General features: G+C 34.1%; 1 protein-coding gene across 2 annotated transcripts in view; it reads left to right on the top strand.

The window, feature by feature from the left end:
- Positions 1-7070: 7070 nt before the first annotated feature.
- Positions 7071-25168, top strand: part of LOC110106888 (metal tolerance protein C4) — a 38785-nt gene continuing 20687 nt past the window's right edge. The window contains exons 1-11 of one of the 2 annotated variants that reach the window (XM_020836967.2): positions 7071-7558; positions 7671-7725; positions 10516-10648; positions 10816-10871; positions 11124-11238; positions 11364-11421; positions 11521-11609; positions 12256-12375; positions 17532-17633; positions 17714-17786; positions 19333-19400. In XM_020836967.2, coding sequence (XP_020692626.1) covers positions 7243-7558; positions 7671-7725; positions 10516-10648; positions 10816-10871; positions 11124-11238; positions 11364-11421; positions 11521-11609; positions 12256-12375; positions 17532-17633; positions 17714-17786; positions 19333-19400 — 1185 coding nt within the window. In that variant the 5' untranslated portion in view covers positions 7071-7242. Of the gene's footprint in view, positions 7559-7670; positions 7726-10515; positions 10649-10815; positions 10872-11123; positions 11239-11363; positions 11422-11490; positions 11610-12255; positions 12376-17531; positions 17634-17713; positions 17787-19332; positions 19401-25168 lie in introns of both variants that reach the window. The other variant, XM_020836966.2, reaches the window with a different exon arrangement.

Here is a 25168-nt window from a genome sequence, read left to right on the forward strand (position 1 = left end):
AGATTTGCACTGCATTAGCTAGGTTCGGGTCACTTTTTAGTACCCAATTTAGACTTAGGTTCTGAGGCTAGCTCGGGCTATAAGACCTCAACCTCCGGGAATCTAATCCTAATTTTCTAATAAAATTGATCACTTAAACCTTAAATCACTTTCAATCTAATTCGAGCCCAACACTTAGGATATGTTGGAGTGTTATCTGAAGTAATTCAGAATTTCAAAACACTCCCTACCCTTTTTCCTTTGACTCTAGAAATAAGTCTTCAATTTTGAACCAATCCAACTTGAATTTCCAACCCTTAACCTCCTTTGATATCGAACTTTGAAACTCCAGATAAAATTTATACCGCTATTTTAATCGAGAGTTTTCATAGGAAATTCTGATTTCCTGCGATGTAATTAACTACGAGCGCTTGCACTCGTAGGAGATTTAGTAACCCAGACCTGATTTTCAAAATCAATTTTTTTAAAACCTCCATTAATTCTCTTTGGGATAATCAAACCCGACGATCATTATCATCATTTTCAAACGATCGATAATGATTGATATATTCTCTCTTCAAAGAGATATACCAATTATTATCGTGGTTTTGATTAAGAAATTAATGATCTTTAATCCATATTAGCATAGTCAAACACTCGATTAAATTCTATTTTGATCCTTTGGGGTCAAATGTGATTCTTTCTTGAGTTTGACTACGATAGTAAGGATAAAGTTAAAATTTTATAATCTGAACCAATTAGTGAATGATATTCTCTCCTTTTGAGATGGTATATCGTTCTTAATGTCGTGTTCGATTCCAAAACTAAAATTCAACTTTTTAACTTTCCCAAAGAAAATTAATACTTTTTCAAAACTATATTTTTCAATCAAACAGTTACGGGGCTCAGTAACAAATGAAGCATGCACTTGATCAAAATATTTCCACGCTTTAGCATCTGATGGATGAGAAAGAATATCACTTTTTGTTATTTTCTCCTTATGCCATCTCATATGACCTGCTAAACTCATTGATGCATAGAGTCGCTAAAGTCTTGGAATGATTGGTAAATAAAATAAATGGGAATATGACACATCTTTCTTTGGACAACGTTGTTTTCCCAAATTTGGCTTAAACTGAGGAGCATTGCATGTGCGACAAATAACTTCTGCTGCATTATCCTTGTAGTATAACATATATCTATTGATACAACAATCAATTTTTGTAGCAGTGAGACCCAGCTTGGATACTAATTTCTTTGTTCGGTACAAGTCTGAGGGAATTAAATTGCCCGCTGGATTAGTTTCTTTCATAAGCCCAACAAAGTCATTAAAACAATCACGAAGAATATTATATTTAATTTTAATACTTAGCATCCTCACTGCAATGGATAATTCTGAATGTGTACTGCAACCATCCCAAATTGGCTTTTGAGCTGAATGTAATAACTCAAAGAATTTTTGTGTTTTTGCATTTGGTGACTCTTCTACACTAGACCTTAAATTATGACCTGCTACATCAAAAATAAGGTCTTCATAGGGCCTACTCATTTGATCTTCATCAAATATTTCATAAGCTGTAGTTGAACAGGCATGAGCATCTCTGTGCGGCTCGTACTCGCCATGTGATATCCAAATCCAGTAGTTTGGAACAAATCCCCTACGATATAAATCAAGCTTCACATCATCGGGCTTCAGGATGCTAGATTTTTATGCTTCGAACACGGACATCTAAACATTTTATCAAACTGAAAGGAAGGCAGTTGAGATGCAACTTGAATGAAAGTTTCAACTCCCTGTATAAATTCAACTGTCAATCCTTTTCGACTCGGCAATAATCTGTTATACATCCAATATCTCTCTTCTTGAATAGTCATTTGGACGTTGAAGCAAATGTCCCATACATAATTATGAAAACATTTATTAGAACACATGTGCAAATGTGTTATACTTTATGGGGAGAAGGCCACTCAGCTGAAGGGACGTGGAGAAGGATGGTTGGCAAGGCTATAATTGTAATTTCATTATATCTTGCTAAGTAAATTTAATGCACCCGGGTTTATTGTTAAAGTTGGAAAATGCTGTGTTTTCAGTGTAGAGGAGGAGACTATATTAAGTTCAAGAATATGTCAATATAAACTATAATATTCAAACTCTGGTGAATATATACTATGATTTTTAGTGAAGGAAATCTAAAGGTGTTGATGTTGATAGAGACAATAAAATTGAGATAATCCCTCCCTTAAAAGAAGAGGAACTAAATGGCTTGAAGTTGATAGGTGATTAAAAATGGTCATGATAATCCCTCTTCTAGAACGAGGAGAGATTAAATGACCAGTAGCCTATATGTAATTGAAGGTTGTTTGAAAGATATGGACTTAAAGTTGATCCTTGCTATAATCCAACTGAAGTATGAAAATACATGGTCAAACCACCTTGTGTTTAAACACAAGTAATAACTCTTGCATACATATCCTTAATGTCTTGATTATTAAGCATTATTAATCCCCTTTTTTTCTAGATCTTTCTAGAGCACTTCTCGTGGAACTTTATCATATGTTTTTTTCTAAATAAAAAAAATATCATATGTAGATCCTTCTTATTCTCTCTATACTCCTCCATCAAACATCTCAATAAATGTATAGCTTCCATAGTAGACCTACCTGACATGAATCCAAATTGATTTTGAGAAATAATTCTATTAAATTGTAACATATGCTCAATAACTCCCTCCAATAATTTGTGTTTTTCCTTTTGATACTCCAGACACATCCTTTACAACTTCCTAATATCACTAGCTATTTTCTTCCGCATAATATATTTTTCTTATATACAGTCAAAACAATAAGATTTTGAATCTTACTCTCAAGAATATTTTTGTTAGTGTTTTTTAAATGCCCCAATCTAATATTAAGACAACATTTTACTTCAGTTTTTATAATTTATCCCTTCCTTTTAAATTCTAAAACTAATAAACTATATTATATACATAAATTTTCATTAGGAATGATTTTACAAACTTTGCAATCTATTTTTCTTATAAGAAAATAATCAATATTAATTTTACTATATCCATTCTTATAAGTGAATGGAAAACCAAAAATCAAATTTTGGAATTCAAACCTCCAAAGACTATCAATTAAAATAAGAATTCAATGTCTTTTGATGTTAATCATAAAATAAATTACAAACTCTTACAAACCTAAATCATGGAAATTTAAATCTAACCCTAAGACACAATCAATCATAAAATAAATTACAAACTATTGCAAATATCTAGTGAGAACACATAATCACAAAAAAACATTAAAGAATACCTTCAAATCACGATTTTTCTTCAACTCACACGAAAAATAGGGTAGCCGGTGTGAGATCGACGGCGGCAAGATAGCAGACCTTGATCATGCGATAGGCGGCCGGTGTGGGGTCGGCGGTTGGACTGAGTTCGTCGGCGGTCGGAGAGAGGTCGTCGGCGGCAAGACAGTGCGCATGATCGAGCGAGACGGGCGGAGGCGACGACAGAGCTCGTCCGAATAGAGAGAAGGAAATATTAGAAATGAAATGCAAGGCTCGAGCTCGTTCATTTTAGGGCATTTACCGGCGGTCTTCCGGCGGTCATGACCGCTGGTAATTTCATCACTTATCAACTGCGGTATATGCCGCCGGTACGCCGCCGGTAAGATTGAAGACCGGCGGTTACAAGACCGTCGCTAATACCGGCGGTCCAACGTTACAAAACCCCCGGGTACGCTGCCGGTACGAGCCGGCGGCCACACCGCCAGATGAACCACCTGTAATACCGGCGGTCCTTTAACTGCCGGTCATAACCGCCGGTAAGCAGCGTTTTTCCTGTAGTGCGATAGATATCAATTTCTTAAGGATTTTCACCGGTGCCTAAAAATTATAAAAAAAAATTATGCAAGTAAAATAATACAATAACAACACTATGACAAAGACTGTTTGTGATTTGGAGTAATAATGACTTCAAAAAAATTTTGACGAAGTCAAAATACAGGCTATTACATGCATAGTCTAAATGTGCTACACAATTTTGATGTTGTTGGGATCATTATGATGAGGTGAGCATTCTAGTTATAAACATATAAAATATAGATTCATGTGATCCTAAAATTAATTCAAAAAATTTTCATTTCATCCTTTTTAGATCTTTGGATTTTATAATTTTGCATCGAAACTTATGTCAAAATAGATAAAAATGTTGAAAATGTTGATAATATAAAAGTTGATGGTCTTGTTCAATTGCTCCAACACAAACATCAAACAAATTTACCAGAAAATACTACCTATAAAACTACCATAATACAATCATCTTGAACTATAGTCATAATTTGTCCTTCCTAAGGAAATATGTATAAACTATTATTTATTAACATCTCAAAAATATAAATATAAAATTTATAAATTCAACCTTCCATAATGTTGTTGTAATATTATTTTTCATGTGTGTGCATTGAAAAATAGAGAAAAATATAGAAAAATTTGACAAAATGTACATCTCTTATATTTTGAAATATAACCTTCCAAAAAAAGTCCATTTTCATATAAGGAAATTATTGGTTTAAATGAAGTAAAATTTAATCCTTGTTTATGAAGAAAATATATTAGGAACTAAGAGAATTAACCAATCATTTCAACTTTTATTAGGTTCCTTTAATTAATTTCTTGATTATTTGATTAAAATAATAGAAATGTAATTGCCATATCTCCTCATATCAAAAAAACAACTTCATTATCATTAACCTATCTTCGACAAAACTACGTATTTGTTTAAGAGAAAAATAATAAAATTATGTCACGATGTTCATAAACATATTGTATCAGAATACAATATGTTTGAAAATAATTAGATTTACTTTAAGATTAGTACAGCATATATAAAATTTAACAACTAAAAAATTTCACAATTACATATTTTAACATTATAGAGAAATGTCTTCAATATCATTACCTTATCATTTTGATGACAATATCTTCAAATTCACTTAGAGTAAATAGAATGATTGCATACTTTCAACCCTCAAAGATATAGTTACAAATGATATATAGTAAAACGAAAGAACAATCTATTATTTGATAAGTTGTAATTTAGGCTTCATTTGGAGCAGCTTTTTTACTGCTTTATAAAGCTGCTTTTCAGTACAAAAATATTTTGAAAGTAAAAAAAAAATATCTAAATTTATCCAAACAAAGCCTAAAAGTTAAGAAAATTTTCAGCATATTGAGTCTAATATTTTAGAGGAGTATCTCCCTATCAAAATTCATTACTTTTTGCAGCACTCTATAGCAATGATTTTTAAACTGTAGTAATTAAAGATTTTTTTTTTTTTTTGTGGCAGGTTAAACTCATGTTGTCCTTTATCAAGAGCATTATTAAGAGCTTGTCCAATGTTAATAAAATCTCCTTTGATAAAATAAATTTAATATTCATTGCAATTTTACATCTTAAAAGGAACCATTTCTATGTTTTATATCTCATGAACTCTATCATAATAGTTATTGAATAAAAATGTGCACTTTATATAATTACATTGTTAGTTACCACTTCATTATATTGATTCTCAAGAAATAAAGTATAAAGTCGTATCTCAAAATCTTTTTTTTTTAAACGAGGAAACACTGTCCATAGGCCAGTTAAAACCTCGGTTGACCTAGCGGGCAACCCACATCAATTTACCCTGAAATATTATAAGTAAATTGGATTGGAGGTACTTTTCAAGCACTATGTGACATCTTAGGATGTAATTGAAGGATTGAAATCTTAAACCTATAATTAAACAACTCAAATACCACTATTATTGATAATCAGAGCTATATATTAAAATAATCAAATACTAGATTATAAAATAATACCTTAATCAATTGGACTTAAAAAGATCCAGACTCCATATCTTTCCACGCCATTGTGCTTTTACATTTTCCTAAACTATCAGAAAACGTATTTTAAGGATATTTTGGTTCAAAAACTTAATTTGAGATATTCAATCACAAATGGTTAAGGTGATAAGACCAGAGAAGGAGTTGAAGATAGATTTGAATTATGGAGGTCAATCTTGAAGTCTAAATGTTTTTGCCTGAGTAGATTTAAAACTAAATATATGGAGTATATTTATAGTAATAATAGGGATTCTGATTTTGGGTGAGCAAGTCATTAATAAGAGTACACGTTTTAGATATCTTGGATATATTGTTTAGAGTAATGGTGAAATAAATTGGGATATTATCAGCATAATTCAAGTTGGATGGATAAATTGGAGGAATGCATCGGGCTTGTTTTGTGATAGAAACATACCACTCAAACTAAAGGGAAAATTCTATAAGTTGGTGGTGAGACCTGCAATGATTTAAGGTGACGAATGTTGGCTATTAAAAGAGAAGCATAATACTAAGTTAATTGTTGTAGAGATGAAGATGTTCAGGTGGATGAGTGGCTTTACTCTTACAGATAGAATATGAAATGTGCATATACATGAAAAGGTTGGAGTAGCGCCAGTGGAATATAAGATTGGAGAGAGTCGTCTTAGATGATTTGGTCACATAAAGCATCAGCCTTCCGATGGGGAAATTATTCTGTGCAGACATCAGACGGGAGGACCTTCCGGTTACGCTTGGTACCGAGTGCGGTACATTTTTGGGGTGACATTGTGCATTTTTATTGGTCTCCAGGCGACATACGGACTCCGCACAGAATCCGATTAGGAAAGTAGAGGTATTAGATTTGACTTATGTTAAGAAAGGTAGAGGTAGACCTAAAAAGACTTGCTTTCTTTATTATATATAAACGAGACTTTGACTTTTAAAAAGACAATGAAGAAAAATAATTCATGTAGTCGACTCCATGTAGTGGGACAAATGCTTGATGATAATGTTGTTATTGTATATATAAATTATAATGATTTAATGATAATGCAAGCAAATTTGATCTAAATTCTATTAAAAGCATTAGCCAGAGTGGCTTGTCGAACCGAGTTAGTCAAAACTAGATCATCATTTTGAGCGAAATTAAAACGTGCGGTCCGCCGTGAATTAGGACGCGCCAAATCATCAGCGTGTCTGACCTCCGATGGTCCGTTGAGCCGCAAGTAATAAACTCTCCCGTTTTGATAACCTGTATCAAACGATTTGTGAGCTTCAAGCAAAATTTCTACCCTATCTCGTGAAAAATTGCAGACAGCAAGCCTCCAGCGACCCGGCGGTGGCGCTGGCCGTGGAGCGAGGCAGCGAGCTCGAGAAGACAGCGAGAGATTATGCAGGGCAGTAGCGGCAGAAAGATCCTCCGTGTCTCCTGCTGCATGCTCAAATCCCGCTCGATCATTTGCGTCAAAGAATCCCTTTCGCCTTTCTTCTTTCTTCAAAAACCTTCTCCTCACATCTGTTTCTCCTCATCATACTCAAAACCCGAAAAGGACTCGCCGCCGTTGTTCTTACGCCGCGGCTCTCCTTCGGCGCAGCCGTGGCTGCCGGCGGTTTTCTTCAGAGATTCGCTCCGCGACGTATCGTCCTCGGCGCCGTTTGTTTGTGGCGGTGGTCGGCAGTCACCCTTTTCCACTTCCTTTGTTCGCTGTCGGTTCTTCTGCCTCCTTTTTTATCCCTCATTTATGTCCTTTGCAATGCTATCTGCTATGGGTTTGTTTTCCTTCTATTTATAACTTATTTTTTATCTCCTGACGTGCAGATTATTCTCTTCGAGTTGCAAAGATAAAAAAAGCAGCCAAGTTTGAAGACGCCAGGTGATCTATTTGATCTGTTCTTATTCGCTTATATTCTGATAATCACGGCCGTTTGAAACTATACTATTGAAAGGACTAAGACAATGATGAGAAGAGATAATGTGAAGCTTCATTGGTTGATGGAACGTAAATGAATTTAAAAGAAATAGAATTTGATGGTAGACCATTTTGTTGCCTTCATCTTGGGAAACTTTGACCACCATTATTCACAAATTAATCCCTACATTGATGGTGTTTCAGGCCGAAAATCCAATAATTGGCATTGTTATGGAATTCCGGATTATATAAAAAATTTTGGATTGGGTCAACAAATCTTATGGTTATATTCAGTTTGCTTAAGCTGACTTGTTTCTCGCAAAAGCCAGCCACTAGATAATGGCTTGGTTTCACATAATATAACTATCAAAGCATGTTAAGTATCCAAAACGTATGATCTTTTGCAGGTATCTTCTATTATCTAGTGATAATGGAAATCCTGAGTGGTAAAATAACTGTATAGAGAAACCACGGTCTGGTAAACAACTAAAACCCAATGAATCTTCTATATTCTGATAAATCAAACTCTTATGCCCAAGGTTTAAAATTGTACAATTGGGTATTGAGGCAGTTTTCATTTGTGAGGAGGCATAAACCTCAATGTGTTTTAAGGCGTAAGCCTCAAAATCTAAAAATTGCATAAAGTAAAAATACGAATTAAAATTGATTTTTTATATAATACCAAAATAATATATTACAAGATAACATATTAACTTCTATTGAATTATGATGTAACAAATTTACATACATATGAAACAAAAAAAATGCATAAGATGTAAAGTGATAAGTGATAAATTGTGTGAAATACTATTAAAATCCAAATATTATAAGAGCAAAACAACAAAAATATATGAATTGCATAAAATTATCATATAATATCAATTTCAGCTCTAAATGTTTTCTTTCTTAATTCCCTGCTAATCTACATTTAATTACTAATGAAAGTTAAAATAATTGACAATAACTTAGAAATCATCTATACTATCATTACTAAGTAGATTTTTATTTGAGTCATTGTCATAACAATTTGATCTCTCCTGTGCCTCATCCTATAGGGTGGATACCTCTCAATGTGCTTCTTTTCATTTATTTCAATTATCTTCATTTTTTATAAATGTTTGTCATCAACAAAAAGATAAGAGTAATACTCCAAAATTTTTAGAGGAGATGGTGGTGGCATGCGGCTTTCAAGTGATCCCCTGTGGCGACTACAACAATGGTGGCTACGGTGAAGGCGGAGGACTAGAGGGAGAGAAAGTTGTTGTAGCTTGGGGGTGCAAGAAAGCATGATTTTTTTTAGGCTTTTATATAAGATTTAGGTATATATATATATATATAGTGAGGCGTACATCTCATGCCAGCGAAGCAAGGCGCGCCTCAGCCAAGATGAGGCATAAGCCTCATAAAAAAAGACCGAGGCGTAAGCCTCTAGGCGTTTTTCACTAGAATTGTGCTGAGGCGGTCCTCAAAGCGAGCCTCATATTGTGCAATTTTAAATAATGTTTCTGCCTTTTCAACTTGAATTTCTTTGCACCAATCTATATGCACTACAACCTAGAGGAATAATGTAACTTAGAAGGTCCCATCATAAAGATCTTGGAAATTCTCGACGCACCATTTAATACTTATAATTACAAGAAATCACTTACTATTACAAGAATTGTGTCATCCTCTGGCTATGATAACTGGTAGCCAGGTAGGTTGGAGAGCTCATTGAATGGATTTTGCTAAACAGGCATTAAAAAAGGAAGAGATTGGAGAGAGCTGAGAAAACAAAACAAAGAAAGGAAAAAAGTATTTGCTGAGTGCAAAACAAATTAAGGTTACACTCCTTTTTAACATGAATTGTTTTGAGGAATCAATGAAGTTTGTCTTGGATGTTTCCATCTTGTTGAGCAGGGGTAACTACATTTTCTAGTGAAGAATTTTAAATAAGAAAACTATCGTAAATTACAAAAACGGGGTTATTTTGTACATTGCCTGAAATAGTATCCTTGATATTTTTACAGTAACTATTTTAGAACTTAAGAAATCCAAAAGATTGAGGGGAAAAGAGGAGAGAATTAAATAGTTGTGCAGTTCTCTTATGATCGATATCACCATGCTTTGCTAATTATTGTATTCTTTTATTTCAAATATTTTTTAGTATTTGAGATTATAACTTGTATGAATAAATATTTGGGTTAGTTTGTTCTGTTATTGAACTTTGTAAAAGCACAAAATCAGATCCATTGGTAGCTGAAAGAGATCTAAGGCTTCTCAGCACTGAATCAGTTCTATGGATCTCTAAACAAGACTTCCTAGGTTTTTCACTACGAGAATGTATTGTTCAAAAAAAGAAAAAGAAAAAAAGAAACATGAGACTGGTTCCAAAACTTGGATTTTCTCAAAGAATTGAAGGCACTTCAATTTACTTTTGAATTTCCTTGCTTTCTCAGAGTTTTACTCTTCTAAAAGTAAGCCTTAGTGTACAGAGGCCATCAATCAAATACGTAAACTATAGGAATCTATTTTGTCTTTGTGCATCTCAGGTTTGGAATCTATTTAAGGTCTTTGCTTGCACAAGCAAATTAAATGAACCTCAACGAACTTCAATGGATGGCCCATAATAAATCTGTGATATTACAAATCCATAATGGGCTTTTGAGGGCCTCATCAAATAGGCATAAATAAACTTGGCCAACCCATTTAGTACCCATACCTTTTCCTTGACTAACTTGTGTTTTTTTTTTTTTTAATTTCTGCTTCTCTCAGCCAGCAAGCAGTTACCACTGCTTTGTGGTGCAATTTCCTTGTCTTCTCACTAAAATTTGGGGTTTGGTTGGCAACTTCTAGCCATGTTATGCTAGCTGAAATGGTGCATTCATTTGCAGACATTGCGAATCAGGTATTTGTCTCATTTGACTTGGTTTAATATTTTTGAGAACTTCTGGTTATCTTTTACTATAAAATGAATTTTCAATTATAATATATAATATTTGTTCAAATATCTGTTGTATTTTATGCTCTTAATCATTTGTTATCTATGTTAATGTTTTATGTCTTATATGGTAGGTACTTCTTGCATATGGCTTGAATAGCTCTAAGCGTGGTCCAGATGCCTTACATCCGTAAGTTTTGTTTTGGCCACATGTGGAATCCATTTACTATCCATCTTCTCTCTCATTTATATTTGAAAATTATACCATAGTGTTATGAAATTGTGAAAAAAAATTATGAATGCATATTTTCTAGGTAAAAGGTGCAAAAATACGTTGTCTTCTTAGATTAGCAAAAACTAATGAAGTTGAATTCTTGATTTTCAAATGTTTCTTGCGGTATTCTCCTGATTTGCATTTTTTTTATTTGTGCTTTTATTGCAGATATGGTTATTCAAAGGAAAGATTTGTCTGGTCATTGATATCTGCTGTTGGTATTTTTTGTTTGGGATCAGGTGCTACGATTGTGCATGGAATTCAAAACTTGTGGATTGCACATGTATGTCACGCAGATGAGTTGTTTTTCTTAATTCTATGTGGTAAAGGTGCCAATTTGACATTTTTAACTGTATTTGGTCCATATTAAATTTGGCTGATGCTTAAAAATAAAAAATCTTTGAGCAGCCTCCAGACAACATTAAGTATGCCGCCATAGTAATTGGAGGATCATTCATTCTCGAAGGTAAATTAAAGCGTAGTTTATTTCCTTAAATTTTTTGAAATGCAATATCTTCTATTTGCTTATTTTTAGGTGCTTCACTGCTTGTTGCTGTAAAAGCAGTCAAGAAAGGGGCAGCTGCAGAGGGAATGACAATCCGAGATTATGTGTGGCGTGGTCATGATCCTACATCTGTCGCAGTCATGACAGAGGTGATAATGCATTGCAATTAAATTGATGAGTAGATTTTTTGTAAAATGCATCACACACCATTACAGGCCTACTTAGCAACTATTTTTATTTTTTCCTTCTCATATCATGAACTCTTGAAGATTAATTTTAGTTAAATTTCAGTTTGAATGACTAGGCTATAAAGATTTAGTGTTTGGAATTGAGAAATTCATTGGTGGATAAATCAAGAGTGTGAATGTTATGTTTTATAGATGTGTGGAAAAAACTTGGTAGGGTAAGGATAAATTATTAATTTAGGGAGACTTATTGAGGATAACTGTTGAAAATAGATATATTTTATTTGAGTATGTGTATTAGAGAGCAAAAGATGTATTGATAACAGTAGTATATGGAATTGTGTCGATTGATTTGGAGGGAAGTCAATCAAAGGTAACATCATTAGATGTGAAAAAAAAAATGCAAAATAGATCTAACACCATATGAATCACTAGGCAATAATGAATGGGGAAGTATCATTCATTATGCTGACTCAAATTTGTTGAGATAAAACTCCTCATGATGATGATGATGTTGCTTCTTATCAGCTATATCTAATATTTTCCTCTTCCATGATATATTAATATGGAATATTGTTTCACTTTGTCAAAGTTTCTTACAATTTTACAGGATGGTGCTGCAGTCACAGGTCTTGTTATTGCTGGAGCATCATTGGTGGCTGTTCATACTACTGGAAATCCAATTTATGACCCAATTGGCTCTATCATAGTTGGTCATTTGCTCGGCATGGTATGGAATACTTAGTCGTTGAACAGTTCAGATAGTATTATTCTTACACTGTTAGCAGCATTTTTCTGCATTGTTCTCTATGTTCAATACATATAGATAGCAGAAGCTTGTAATTAGCTATGCTTGATTTTCACTGAGCTATATTTAGTGACCGAGTGAATGTAATTATGACTGGCTAAGCATTATTGAACAATTAATTTATATTAACCTTACCTTATAGTAACTTGTATTAAATTATATTTTTGAAGCTTACTGTAAATAGTTGTTAATTAGTCGCACATAATTTATTATTAGTTGTAATTTGTAATAACTAACTGCTATCAAAATATAATTTATCATTCTTAGATAATTACTTTACAGTTACTAAAAAAATTAATTAGTGGTTAATCATGCTTTATTTTTCCTAATCAACTAAATAGTAGACAAGTTACATTTGTATATCACATTTTGGTGGTTTTAAACATAATTTATATTTAATTGTGTATCTTAGTGGATAACTGACAATATTTGATCTCAAATTAGCTATAAAATTCCTAATCAGTTCAATGAATTGGTTTCTAAGTGCAACTTTCACTAATTATTTATAAATCACCATATGTAGCTGTGATTAAATACTTAGGGGCTATTTGGTTTGAAGGTGGGTGTAAAGTAAACTTTGACGTGAGTTTTGAAAATATTGGTCTTTGGTTGGATGAAAAAGGAATGCAATATAAAGTGTTTTAGTTTATTTTTGAGGTAAAGTAAACTTTTCCAGTTTTGAGTGAAAACGGTTTTCATTGTAAGCAAGTTCTCTTGCTATTTCCCACCGCCAGCCACCACCGTCACCTGCCGTTTCCGGCCACCATCACTACTTGCCACCGGCCACCATCACTACTTGCCACCATTGCTGTCCACTATCAGCAATCATCGCTACTCGCTTCTGGCCACCACCATCGTTGCCTCCTCCCGGCCAACTACCACCCCTGCCAGCTCGCCATCGGCCACCACCATCATTGTCCATCCCCACCCACCGCTGCCGACCACCATCGGTCATTGTCGCCACCCTCGTTGTCGTTCACCCTTGCCACCTGTTGGCCACCACCTCCACTCGCTGTCGATTGTCAGCCACCATCATCTCCACCCGACGCCGATTGCCAGCCACCATCAGCTCTGCTTGTCCCCGACTGCCAGCCACCACCGGCTTCACCTGTTGCCACCGCTGTTAGTCGCTAGCCACCATCGCCACCGCCATGGTCACCCACCACTATCACCATCTTTGAACTTTACATTCATTTTACTTGAAACCATCGTTAGTTTCAAGCTCTTCTTATTCATATTATGCAGAATCTAATGAGGATTATGAATCTACCTCATAATACTGTCTCTATTGGTGGAAATCTTGTTTCTTAGAAAAGCTAGAAGCAGTCGGTTCTAGCTTGATTAATTATTGAAGTTGAATGCAGGGTCATGACCAGTTTTTTTTGTGAAATGATGTTGATTAAACTTCTTGCAGAATAATTTGACTTTCCTATCACATAACCTATCCTAAACATGATATTCAGATAATTATCTACATTACAAGCAGTTCTATTTTTTTGTAACAGAATCAAACATATTAAAATATACTGTTTCTTTATCAAAGATTCAATCTTCTCGGGAAAAAAAAAACACAATATCTTTATCACAGCTCTAGGATTTTTTTTTAATATTTGTAAAAAGTTAGAACTTACTAATATATATACTCTAACTTGATGAAGAGTGTTATTGTACAAATATTATTTGGTTGGTAAGTTCTAACTCTAGAAAGTACTAGATCAGAGTGATATACTTGTATTACATTTTATATGCTCGCCAAATTTTTTTCTTCCTTTTTTATTAATCTATTCTGCCCATATATAGGCATCTGATTTCAGTTTAAATATGATAATTCTTTCTTCAAATAAAAACCATAGCTTTTAGAAGATTTGGATAGAGATGTGAGTTTAGTTGACACTGACGGAACTAAGACGGGTAACTTGAAACTAATGATAGTTAAGTTCTAAAAAATTATTGTGAAAGGAAGGTTTTATGGAGAGTTCTCTATAGGTGCCTATGAATTGCAATGTTATGAAGTGACGTTAAATATTATTGTGAACAATGGTAATATAATATAAAATGCAATTTGAAACTTCTTGAGTAATTATTATGGAATTAAGGATCCATTTAGCATAGTATTTTGCCGCCTGTTTCTCCTTCCTTGTGTATGACAAAAGTAGTTTTAAGGCTTTTTCATTCAATAACTGTGAGAAAAAAAATCCGATTTTATAAAATATAAACAATAGCTTTCTTTAAACAATAGTTTAGTAGCATCATAGAGAAGCAACTTTGGGATTTTAGCTTTTTATTTAATTAATAAATAATTTAATTTAATTTATATAGTAATTATGATTAGGATATTGTATTATTGTTGTTGAAATTTATAATAATAAATAATATTTATTTCAATCATTCAATCACCTCACTTTAGTCCCCAGCAGTTCATCGAGAATTCTTGGAATGCTTTAGACAACAATCTTGACTTGAGTTTACCAAATAGTTATTTACTTTACTCATTTTCACAACATAAAACATGACAGCAACGCTAAATGGTGTCAGAGTTACATTAGGGATATTGATATATGCTTAAAACATTATAAATCAATTCCTCCATACAAAACTCATTTACATTACTTAGGAAATTGTGCAATGCAAGATCCTACTTTAACCCTCAGTATTTTCTTAAATATTTTCGTAAATTTTTTTGCTTTATGGATGTTGATGGAAGGGTTATAGTCTATTGATGCGCCGACACTTCTTTTCAAAGAAGTATGCAGTGTCCGACACGTATTGAACGCTACATATGCTCGACATGCCTCCGACATGTGTTGGACATACCAAAGACATGTCCGATTAAAAAATATTAAAAATAAATCGGACATGCTTGTCCGATATGCACGTCTTAAATATTTTATGAATTTTTTTAAATGTAATTTCTTGTACTTCAAATAAAAAATAAAAACTAATTTTTTTATTTTCTCTCTAAAGCTCCAAATCAATCACTCGTGCCCAATATCTCATTCCCCAAACATTCTCATTTTCATTTCTCTTTAGTCATTTACGACTAATGTTTCACAGCAACGCACGATGCCATATGTCCGACGTTGCTATAACATGAATTTTTTAAAACCATCTCAACATTGAAGTCTGATGGTGTCTTGACATTCACATACGATGCCAACAATTTATACACCCACAATTATGCCCCTATACTGTCCATCATCATCTCAACTTTGACGATTGACGTCATCTCAACATCAAAGGCTAATGCTATCTTGACCAAGGTTGTTAAATCGGATCAAACATAGAACCGAAAGATGGAGGGGTTCAGGGTTCAATGGTTCGACTGGAGTTGAATCGAGGTTAAACTGGATGACATCATGAATATGAAAATTATTTAAATTAATTTTAAATGATAGAAGAATCATGTAATAATATAAAATTTTAATTAAAAAATAAATTAAATTAACACATTAATAATATCTTATGTAATTTTAAATTTAAACACATTCAATCTTTAAATTTAATTCAAAATTAACAAAACATTGGATTACATATAAATTTATAAATTTAATATAAATTATTATTAATTTATGTTATATGTTTAGATATAATTTATACCTATAAATTATATGTTAAGTTCGTATTATAAATTTACATTAATAAATTATTAAGATTATATCATTTATATTAGTAAATAAATAAATAAATTTTATAGTACATAAATAATAAAGGAAATATATAATTCATTTAACATTATTAATTAAAAATAAATGTTATTTATATCATAAAAAGTTTATTTTAAAATCTATTTTAAAATATATAGTGTATGTTGTAAACTTAATAAGTAAGAATTTCAACTTATTTAGTCACACATTACTTATAGAGCTTCCTCTTGGTAATGTTTATACTTTATATTGCCTTTTGAGTTTGGATTGGGTAAGAACTCACTTGGAGTGATGAAGACATGTAAAATGCTTAGTTGGAAATTCTTTATTTAAAAATTAAACATTTTAAATTTAAATTTATTTGTTAAATTACAAATATTACTTAATATTTTATTTTTAATACGACAACAACAACAAGCCTTTATCCGACTATGTGTGGTCGGCTACATGAATCCTTTTTTTCCATTGTGTCATATTAATTATTTATTTAATTATTTAAATATTTTAGAAATTGAACGGGCAAGTTCAAGGGAACTAGGACCGGTTCGCCGGTTTGAGCTGACGGTTCTGGCTGCTTCATCCTGGTTTAATACAAAATTGGTTTTTATGTTGTATCGGACCAGCCTTCAAACCGGTTCATGGTTGAACTGGTCGGACCGGCCGGTCCAGTCCGACTTTTAAAACCCTGGACTTGACATCGATGCTTGACTCTCGATAGCATTGTCATCTCTCCTCTCGATGACTAACATGACATTCACACATGACTCTAGACATTCTAATATTAATCATTTTAAGCATGGATCCTAGTTAAATGTCTTCTAATTTATCAATTATTCTTAATATTCTGCTTATTTATTTTCTATACACTATTTTTAAGATATAAAAATTAAAATACCATGCCCGACCCGTGTCTGTGCCCTATATTTTTCAATAATTGATGTGTCCTGTGTCAGTGTCGTGTCATGTCTGTGTCGCCGTATCCGTCTCTGTACATCGTAGGTTGTAGTATATGACTTGGTTTTGAATTATAAATGAGATAAGGACCAAAATGATCCCTTAATTTTGAAGGATCAAAATAGTTTCTGAATATATAAAAATTTCAATTTGGTCCCTTGATTCTTTAATAGGGATCAAATTAGTCCTTCTATGGAATCATTTAGGTCCCTATTTAAAAAGTCAAGGGACTAAAATGAGATTTTTATATAGTCGGGATCCATTTTGGTCCTTTATAAAGAACTAGGTACCAATTTATCTTTATTTCAATTGTGAATATTTAGATTACATTTTCCTTTTTTTTTTTACTGAATTTTCCTCCTTTGGGAATGGTTTATCAAATAGCTTCATTTTGTAGCATGTAATAATAATTAGATTTATTGAACTGCAATTTTTACTTTTTCTTGTTGAAAGTCTAACCACATCATAAAATTGTCGCAGGTTGCTATATTTCTAATTCAAAGGAACCGGCATGCTCTTATTGGCAGGGCAATTGATGATCATGATATGCAAAGGGTGCTCCAGTTCTTAAAATCTGATCCGGTGATGAGAATGCAGCTTTTGTTTTATGTTGCACTTGCACCCTAAGTTTGATTCTTAATTTGACTATCGGCCTGCAACAGGTAGTAGATGCCTTGTATGATTGCAAGAGTGAAGTTATTGGACCTGGATTCTTTAGATTCAAAGCTGAAATAGGTGACCATTGCCATCCTTACACTGATTTTGTTAATCTTTGCAAATATTAAAATTTTCCAGTACTAGAAGGAATCTTAAGAAAGCGCAAACTTGTAAGATCAATTGAGTTTCTTGAAGAGGATAAATGCTGTATTCGTTATGAAGCCAGATTGTACCAAGGAGAACTCATAAACCTTTAAAAACTATGATTACGCCTTGGTGCTTTGGCTCTGAAGTTCAGCTTAGATACTTTCTGATCTGTTTTCCTGGCAGCACAATCCCAACCAAGCTGAAGCAACCCTATTCAGAGCTACATGCCATCAAAGCCAAACCTCATGACAAACTATGTCAGATTAGGATAGACTCAAATTCAATTCATAGATAAAAGGGGTTCATGTAGAGAGTGAGTTCCTTTCTATAATGGAGATTTAGTAGGAAGCCTTCCTCAAAAAGAAAAATATGTTAAAAGCATAAAAATATGAGAGAAATGTCAGGCAAATGGTGTAGGGTGATATTGGAGCACTGGTGGGTGAAAGCAAGTGAGATGAAGTAGCAGAGGGCTTGTTTCGGGTTCTGGTTAACAGGTTTGGACCAGTTTGACGTTCTTTGGCATCTAAGCACGATCCGAATGGAGCAACTGAAGAAAAAGAATTTGGAGATATGATGGTGAGGCTTGGCTTGCTGTGTCTGGTATGGGTATCTGCATAGGGGATCAAATAATGAGAATGAAAGAAGGTTAAATGCAGCTAATGGATGAGAAATATTGCTACATAAGTGGTGGATGCAAAGGAAAGAGAAGGGAGAGGATGATGGAGTAGAGAACATAATGAGTAAAAAGGGTTTCTGGATATGTACTCTGAGGACAGGCAGGCGAGATGAGCAGGGAAATGTTAGGTTCGAGGGAAGCAGCTTATTAGTGTTGACCATGGGGTGATTTGCAGTTGAGAGAGAATAGTTCTTTAGCTTCTTAGGCATGATGTTAGATGGATGCATGGAATGATCGTTAACATATTAGTATTTCCACTGAAGGAGGAAAAGGTGGTAGAACTAGGATGAGACAGTTTGATATTGTTCAATGCAGATCAGAAGAAACTTTATAACGCAATGGAGAGGTATATTACGGGAAAGGTTTGTGTAGAAGGGACGAGCTAAAGTTTTAATATTAAACAGTTGATGAAAATGAGTCAGGGATACTTGATTCTTGCAAGTATCGAGTCATAATTGGAAGAAATAATTAAGAGAAACTTACAAATCTGACTTCAGATAGTTGGGATAGTTTTCATTGATAATTGTGAAATCAAAACGAAGAAATGATTCCATATGGATAGGGGAACTTCTGTATTGTTTATTTGCTGTTATCTTAGTGGAAACCCATATTTGTTTATTGAACTTAGTTTTGCCAACTCAATCACAAGCAATCTACTTGAACCTGGGCGCATTCCCAGATTTTTCTGGTCTATTGAAATTCATATTTTTACAAAATTAATTAAGTTTTTACAAACAAAGCTTTCATCTAGCCCTGACCAATTTTCTTTTTCTGCTCTTCTCGGAATGTTGTTTATGACAGACTTTAATGGTGTGGTAGTGGTGCAAAACTATTTAAAGAGAACAGGACGTGAAGAATGGGCAAGGAAGGTATTTTACATATTAGCCTTGTTTGTACATTTATTTAGAGTTTGTAGCTTTCATTTTCTTCACCCATGAAGAGACTTCTCTCTTAGAGCAATTTTAAAAACTCTATTAATGTGAGAATTAAGCCCATCAGTGAGTTGACTTAACGGACCTGAAATCTTACCTACTTATTAGGTTAATCAATAGCATTCGTTGGACCAGTATCCTCATCAAATTAATGATCTGACCAAAAATATTCACGTTGATTGGACTCTCCATGATGATCTAATATGAGTTTGGTTTTCCATAATTTCTATATATTTTTGTATTGGAATTTATCTGCAATGTAACTACTTAATATATCTTCGAGATCTTATAGCATGCATGGAACTTTAAGATTTTAAAAGTGTAGAATAAAAATCCTAGTCTTAGAGATTTTTTAAATTCCTCATGTGATACATGTACATGAATAGATCTAACATAAGCAACATATTTATGTAAGTGCAAAAACTACAACACTTTTTAATGAAAATTGTGAAAATAAGATTGACTATAGTGACCTTAGCACCCTAAATGAAAGTAAAGATTTTTATTTTTATCGACGTATTAATAAAACCGAAGTTAGAGAGGCTTTAAAGAAAATGAAGGGTGGAAAAGCTGTTGGACCTGATGATATTCCAATAGAGGTGTGGAAATGCTTAGGAGATGAAGTAATTTCTTGATTTACTAAACTTTTTAATACTTTTGAATACTAAAAAGATGCCAGATGAGTGGAGAATGAGTGTGTTAATTCATATTTTTAAGAATAAAGGTGATGCACAAGTTTGTGCGAATTATAGAGGAATTAAGTTAATGTGTCATACTTTAAAACTATGGGAGCGAGTTATGGAGCATAGGTTGCGGCGTGATACTAATATTTCTCAAAATCAATTTGGATTCATGCCGGGTAGGTCGACTATGGAAGCCATACATTTATTAAGAGGTTTGATGGAGAAATATAGAGAAAAAATGAGGATCTACATATGATATTTATTGATTTAGAAAAAGCATATGATAAAGTTCCAAGAGAAGTGCTTTGGAGAGTTTTTGAAAAGAAAGGAGTTAATAATGCTTATATTCAAATCATTAAAGATATGTATGCAGGAGCTATTACTTGTGTTCAAACACAAGGTGGTTTGACCAAGTATTTCCCTATTTCGGTTGGGTTGCATCAAGGATCAACCTTAAGCCCATATCTTTTTGCTTTAGTCATGGATGTTCTCACTAGACATTTGCAAGAGGATGTACCTTGGTGTATGCTTTTTGCTGATGATATTCTTCTTGTTGATAAGACTAGAGAGGGAGTTGAAAGTAAACTTGAATTATGGAGGTCAACCTTAGAGTCTAAAGGTTTTCGCTTGAGTAGATCTAAAACGGAATATATGGAGTGTAATTTGGACCCGAACCCGGCCCGCTTCGGGTTCGGGTCAACCCAAACCCGAAAATTCCGGGTCGGGTTTTCGGGTCGTGTCCAATATTGACAGGTCTAGTAGTAATAGACCTAGTGAGGGGATTGTGACTTTGGGCGATCAAGTCATTAATAAGAGTACGCGTTTTAGATATCTTGGATCTATTGTTCAGAATGATGGTGAAATAGATGGAGATATTATCAGCAGAATTCAAGTTGGATGGTTGAAGTGGAGAAATGCATTGGGCTTGTTGTGTGATAGAAAAGTACCCCTCAAACTTAAGGGAAAATTCTATAAGATGGTAGTGAGGCCTACAATGCTTTATGGTGCTGAATGTTGGCCATTAAAAGAGAAGCATAATACTAAGTTAAGTGTGGCAGAGATGTGGATGCTCAGGTGGATGAGTGGCTTTACCCTTAGAGATAGGATACGAAATGAGCATATACGTGAAAAGGTTGGAGTAGCTCCAGTAGAAGATAAGATTAGAGAGAGTCGCCTTAGATGGTTTGGTCATATAAAACGGCGGCCTTCCAATGACTCGGTTAGGAGAGTAGAGGTATTAGATTTGACTTATGTTAAGAAAGGTAGAGGCAAACCTAAAAAGACTTGGTTAGAAAATATTAGGAATGACCTTTCTTTATTAGATTTAAACGATAATTTGACTTTTAATAGGACACAATGGAGAAAAAGGATTCATGTAGCCGACCCCACGTAGTGGGATAAAGGCTTGTTTTTATTGTTGTTGTTGAAGATTTGAAGGTTTGAAATGATGAATGAATCCAACCTAGAAGCAAAGAAGCTAGAAGAGATTACAATATCATTTTTCTTTGCCATTCATTATTGTAATCACATGATATTGTCTTCCTATTTAAACATGTTGATTAACAATACTCCGTACTACATAATTAAGATTGCTTTGAAGAATATAAGGTGGTGGAAAAAAGAATGATGATAAACAAAACTAAAAGAAAAACATGCACCAAAAAGATGAGGTGTGATTCCTCCAATTATTTCAAGTTTCAAATCTCACGATTCAAGGAGTTCGCATCCAGCAAAAGACACATTTCATTTCATTTCATGGAAAATCAGGATTTACATCAACGTTCACATGAAACAAGCAAGAAAAAGTTACCCTTGAACCTAGGTGGAGGCGCTATTGTTTATTCATTTAAAAATTGATATTTTCTGGAATGCAATGTACTTTGGGATATTCTGTTGCATGTTTACTCTTTAGCGTTATGTATGATGTAGACAATATTCCATATATTTAAAAGATATTATAATTAAGAAGGAAAAAAGTTAATCTTTACGCTAAGGAGTTTATACAATATTTATAGATATAAAATTATGTAATTAATGAAGGTGTATTAACATTTAAATTAAATGAAAACATAATGTGGTAAGACTAAAAAAGATAAATATAAGATATAATAAAAATAATTTATGATATTCCTCTAATATGCTCCCTCATGGTGGAGTCCTGAGAGAGGAAACCAATTGTGATATGAAGTTGATCGAGGCTAGTGCATCTACAAGTTGATCAGCAGAGGAGACATGAGAAACACAAAGTTCTCCATTTTGAATTTTTTCCCAACAAAATGAAAGTCAATAACAATGTGTTTCATGCTAGAATGGAAGATTGGATTGGCTCAAAAGTAGGTGGCACCAGCATTGTTACAATAGATAGTAGGAATTGTAGGTAATTTAATGCCAAGTTCATGAAGAAGTGATTGGAACCATGTGAGTTCAGTTGTGACTGAAGCAATTGTGCGATATTCTGCTTTAGTGGAGGAATGAGTAGCTATGCGTTGTTTCTTGCAACTCTAGGATATATCATTATGACCCAGAAAAATAACATAAGTGCTGGCGGAGGTACAATTGGCAATATTGCCAGCCGTATTGGTATAAGAGAATTAATATAAAGTGAGTGGGAAGTAGCTACCTAGAAATGACCTATGATTTATGTAGCTACATTAAGAATCCATGTAAAGAGAGGAGATAGCATCAGAGAAAAGTATATGTTTGATAGTTCTCCAGTGTACGATGGATGCATAAATTGTGAAAGTTTGTTTACTACAGAGGCTATATTCGATCTTGTAAAAGAGAGATATTCAAGTCTAGTAACTATGGAGCGATATTCAGTTGCATTGATGAGGGGGATAAAATTAAGAATGGTTGGCATATGGTTGGGAGACATGGGCGTGGGGATTTTATTTGCATTGGCCAAATGAGTCTTTTCTAGAAGGTCTTAGATATATTTGAGTTCAGAGAGGAACAGACCTTGAGGGGAGGGAATGACTTCAAAACCAAGGAAGTAAGAGAGATCTCTTGGATCCTTTATGGAGAATTGTAGTGCAAACCTATTAATGACTTATTGAAGGTGATTGCCATCACTTACTATAAGAATTATGCCGTTGATATAAACTGGAATATACATTTTATCAGACTTTAAGTGAGTAAATAAATAAAGTTGTATCAGACTTTGAGTTGACAATGCCAATGGATATAAGAAAATGACGAAACTGTTGATACCGAGCTCTAAGGGCTTGTTTGAGCCACTAGATGGCCTATTGTAGGTGGTATACATGCATTGGGTTGTTTTGATTATGAAATCTTGGTGGTTAGTGCATGTAGATATATTCAGTTAGATGCCTATGAAGAAATGCATTGTTGACGTCAAGTTGTTTAAATGACCAGCCATTAGAGAGGACCAGGCTAAGTACAAGTTGCTAGTTTAATGACTAGGCTAAATATCTCATGATAGTCAATGCCTTTGCAAGTCGAGCTTTATATCGATTGATAGAGCCATCAAGATTGTGTATGATTCGAAACACCCATTTGCAACCAACAATAATCTATGATGGATGAGGGGGAACAAGATTCCAAGTGTTGTTGCGCATAAAATTTGCGAACTCCTTTTTTTTATAAAATTTGCTAACTCCTTTTTTTTATATAAAATTTGCAAACTCCTCTGACATGGCAGCACGCCATTTAGGGTGTTGCATGGCTTGTGACATGAGAGGGTGAAAAGGAGGTAGTGATTATTTTGTTGACCTCTAACAGATAATCCAAAGAAAATAAAAAATAAATGATTACCTCTGCCATACTTGTATGCAAATCTGGCAAAAAATCTTACTTCCTACTATAGTGTCGCGTCCCCAGTCTACAACGGCACCGAATAGTCCCGTCGCCCGCATGTGGAGATTTTGATCGCGCTTTCATTTGAGTCGTTAAATACGACGGTAAAGGAACCTCTCACTCACTTCTTCCTTCTTCTGCAAATCCTCCGCTCGTCAACCCCTTCCGACACCTCAATCGAACATACCCCAAATCTTCCTTCCCCGCTCCGACTCCTGGCCGAACCCCACATGTAGTGATGTGAAACGTACATGCGAAGATGAGTTACTTAATGAATTTGCATGCTTATTTTTTAGAGCACAATAATTATATCCTTAGAGTTGATTTTGACTGAGAAAACAGAAAGAGCGGTGAGACAAGCTTGGGCTAAATCACATATATAGGAGTTATGATCATAAAACAGTTAATTAATCTAACATTGCATACATAGAAGGTTTCAACAAGAAATCCGTAGACTAACAATGAGATTAGTACTATGAAGGAGGTCCACTCACTCACTCACTCAACTCTCTAACTAACTAGGTTTTAATGGAGCGGATTGACACAACCTTTAGGAATCAATTAAACCACAAGTCAAGATAAGACTTGGAAGAAAAGATTTGGAGAACAGGTTTACCTTCGTTAGAGTGGGGGGTGGTTACTAGAATGGTGCTTGAGCTTCTGACCAACAGTTGGGGACTCCCTGGACAACTGGACAACCACTAGTGTGGGCTGAAATTACTAGACAGCAGTTTCCAGTTTTCTGGAGCCTTCTAGTAGCAATGGGACTTTGGCCGCAGGACAGCACTCTGTCTCCTCAGGACAACAATCAAGACAGACTCTGGACGTGTAAACTGGGTTGTCCTTGAGATTTGGACAGCAAGTGTAGCTTCTATAGATAGCGGGACAGCATAAGTATTTGGTGAAATTCTCAAACAGCGGCAAGGAAAGTTGGGAGAGAAGGAATCCCGCCTGGCTGGAAGGTTTGGAATCAGTTTTGGGAAGGTGGGGGAGGGAGATAACTAGGCTGGCGGCATCTAGGAGAGGGATAAGTTTTAGAGAAGGGTTTAATTGCTTGCCTAATCAGTGATTTTCATTAAGGAATGAGAAGATTCATCAATCCCATTTAATTTGAATTTGACTTAATTTAGGGAGTTAATTGGGGATCATTAATGGCTAAGTTTAATGAGAAAGAGGGATTGGGTGGGCCGGCCTAGAGAAGGGGGG

The sequence above is a fragment of the Dendrobium catenatum genome, unplaced genomic scaffold, assembly GCF_001605985.2.
Source record: "Dendrobium catenatum unplaced genomic scaffold, ASM160598v2 fragScaff_scaffold_1446, whole genome shotgun sequence".
Lineage (NCBI taxonomy): Eukaryota > Viridiplantae > Streptophyta > Magnoliopsida > Asparagales > Orchidaceae > Dendrobium > Dendrobium catenatum.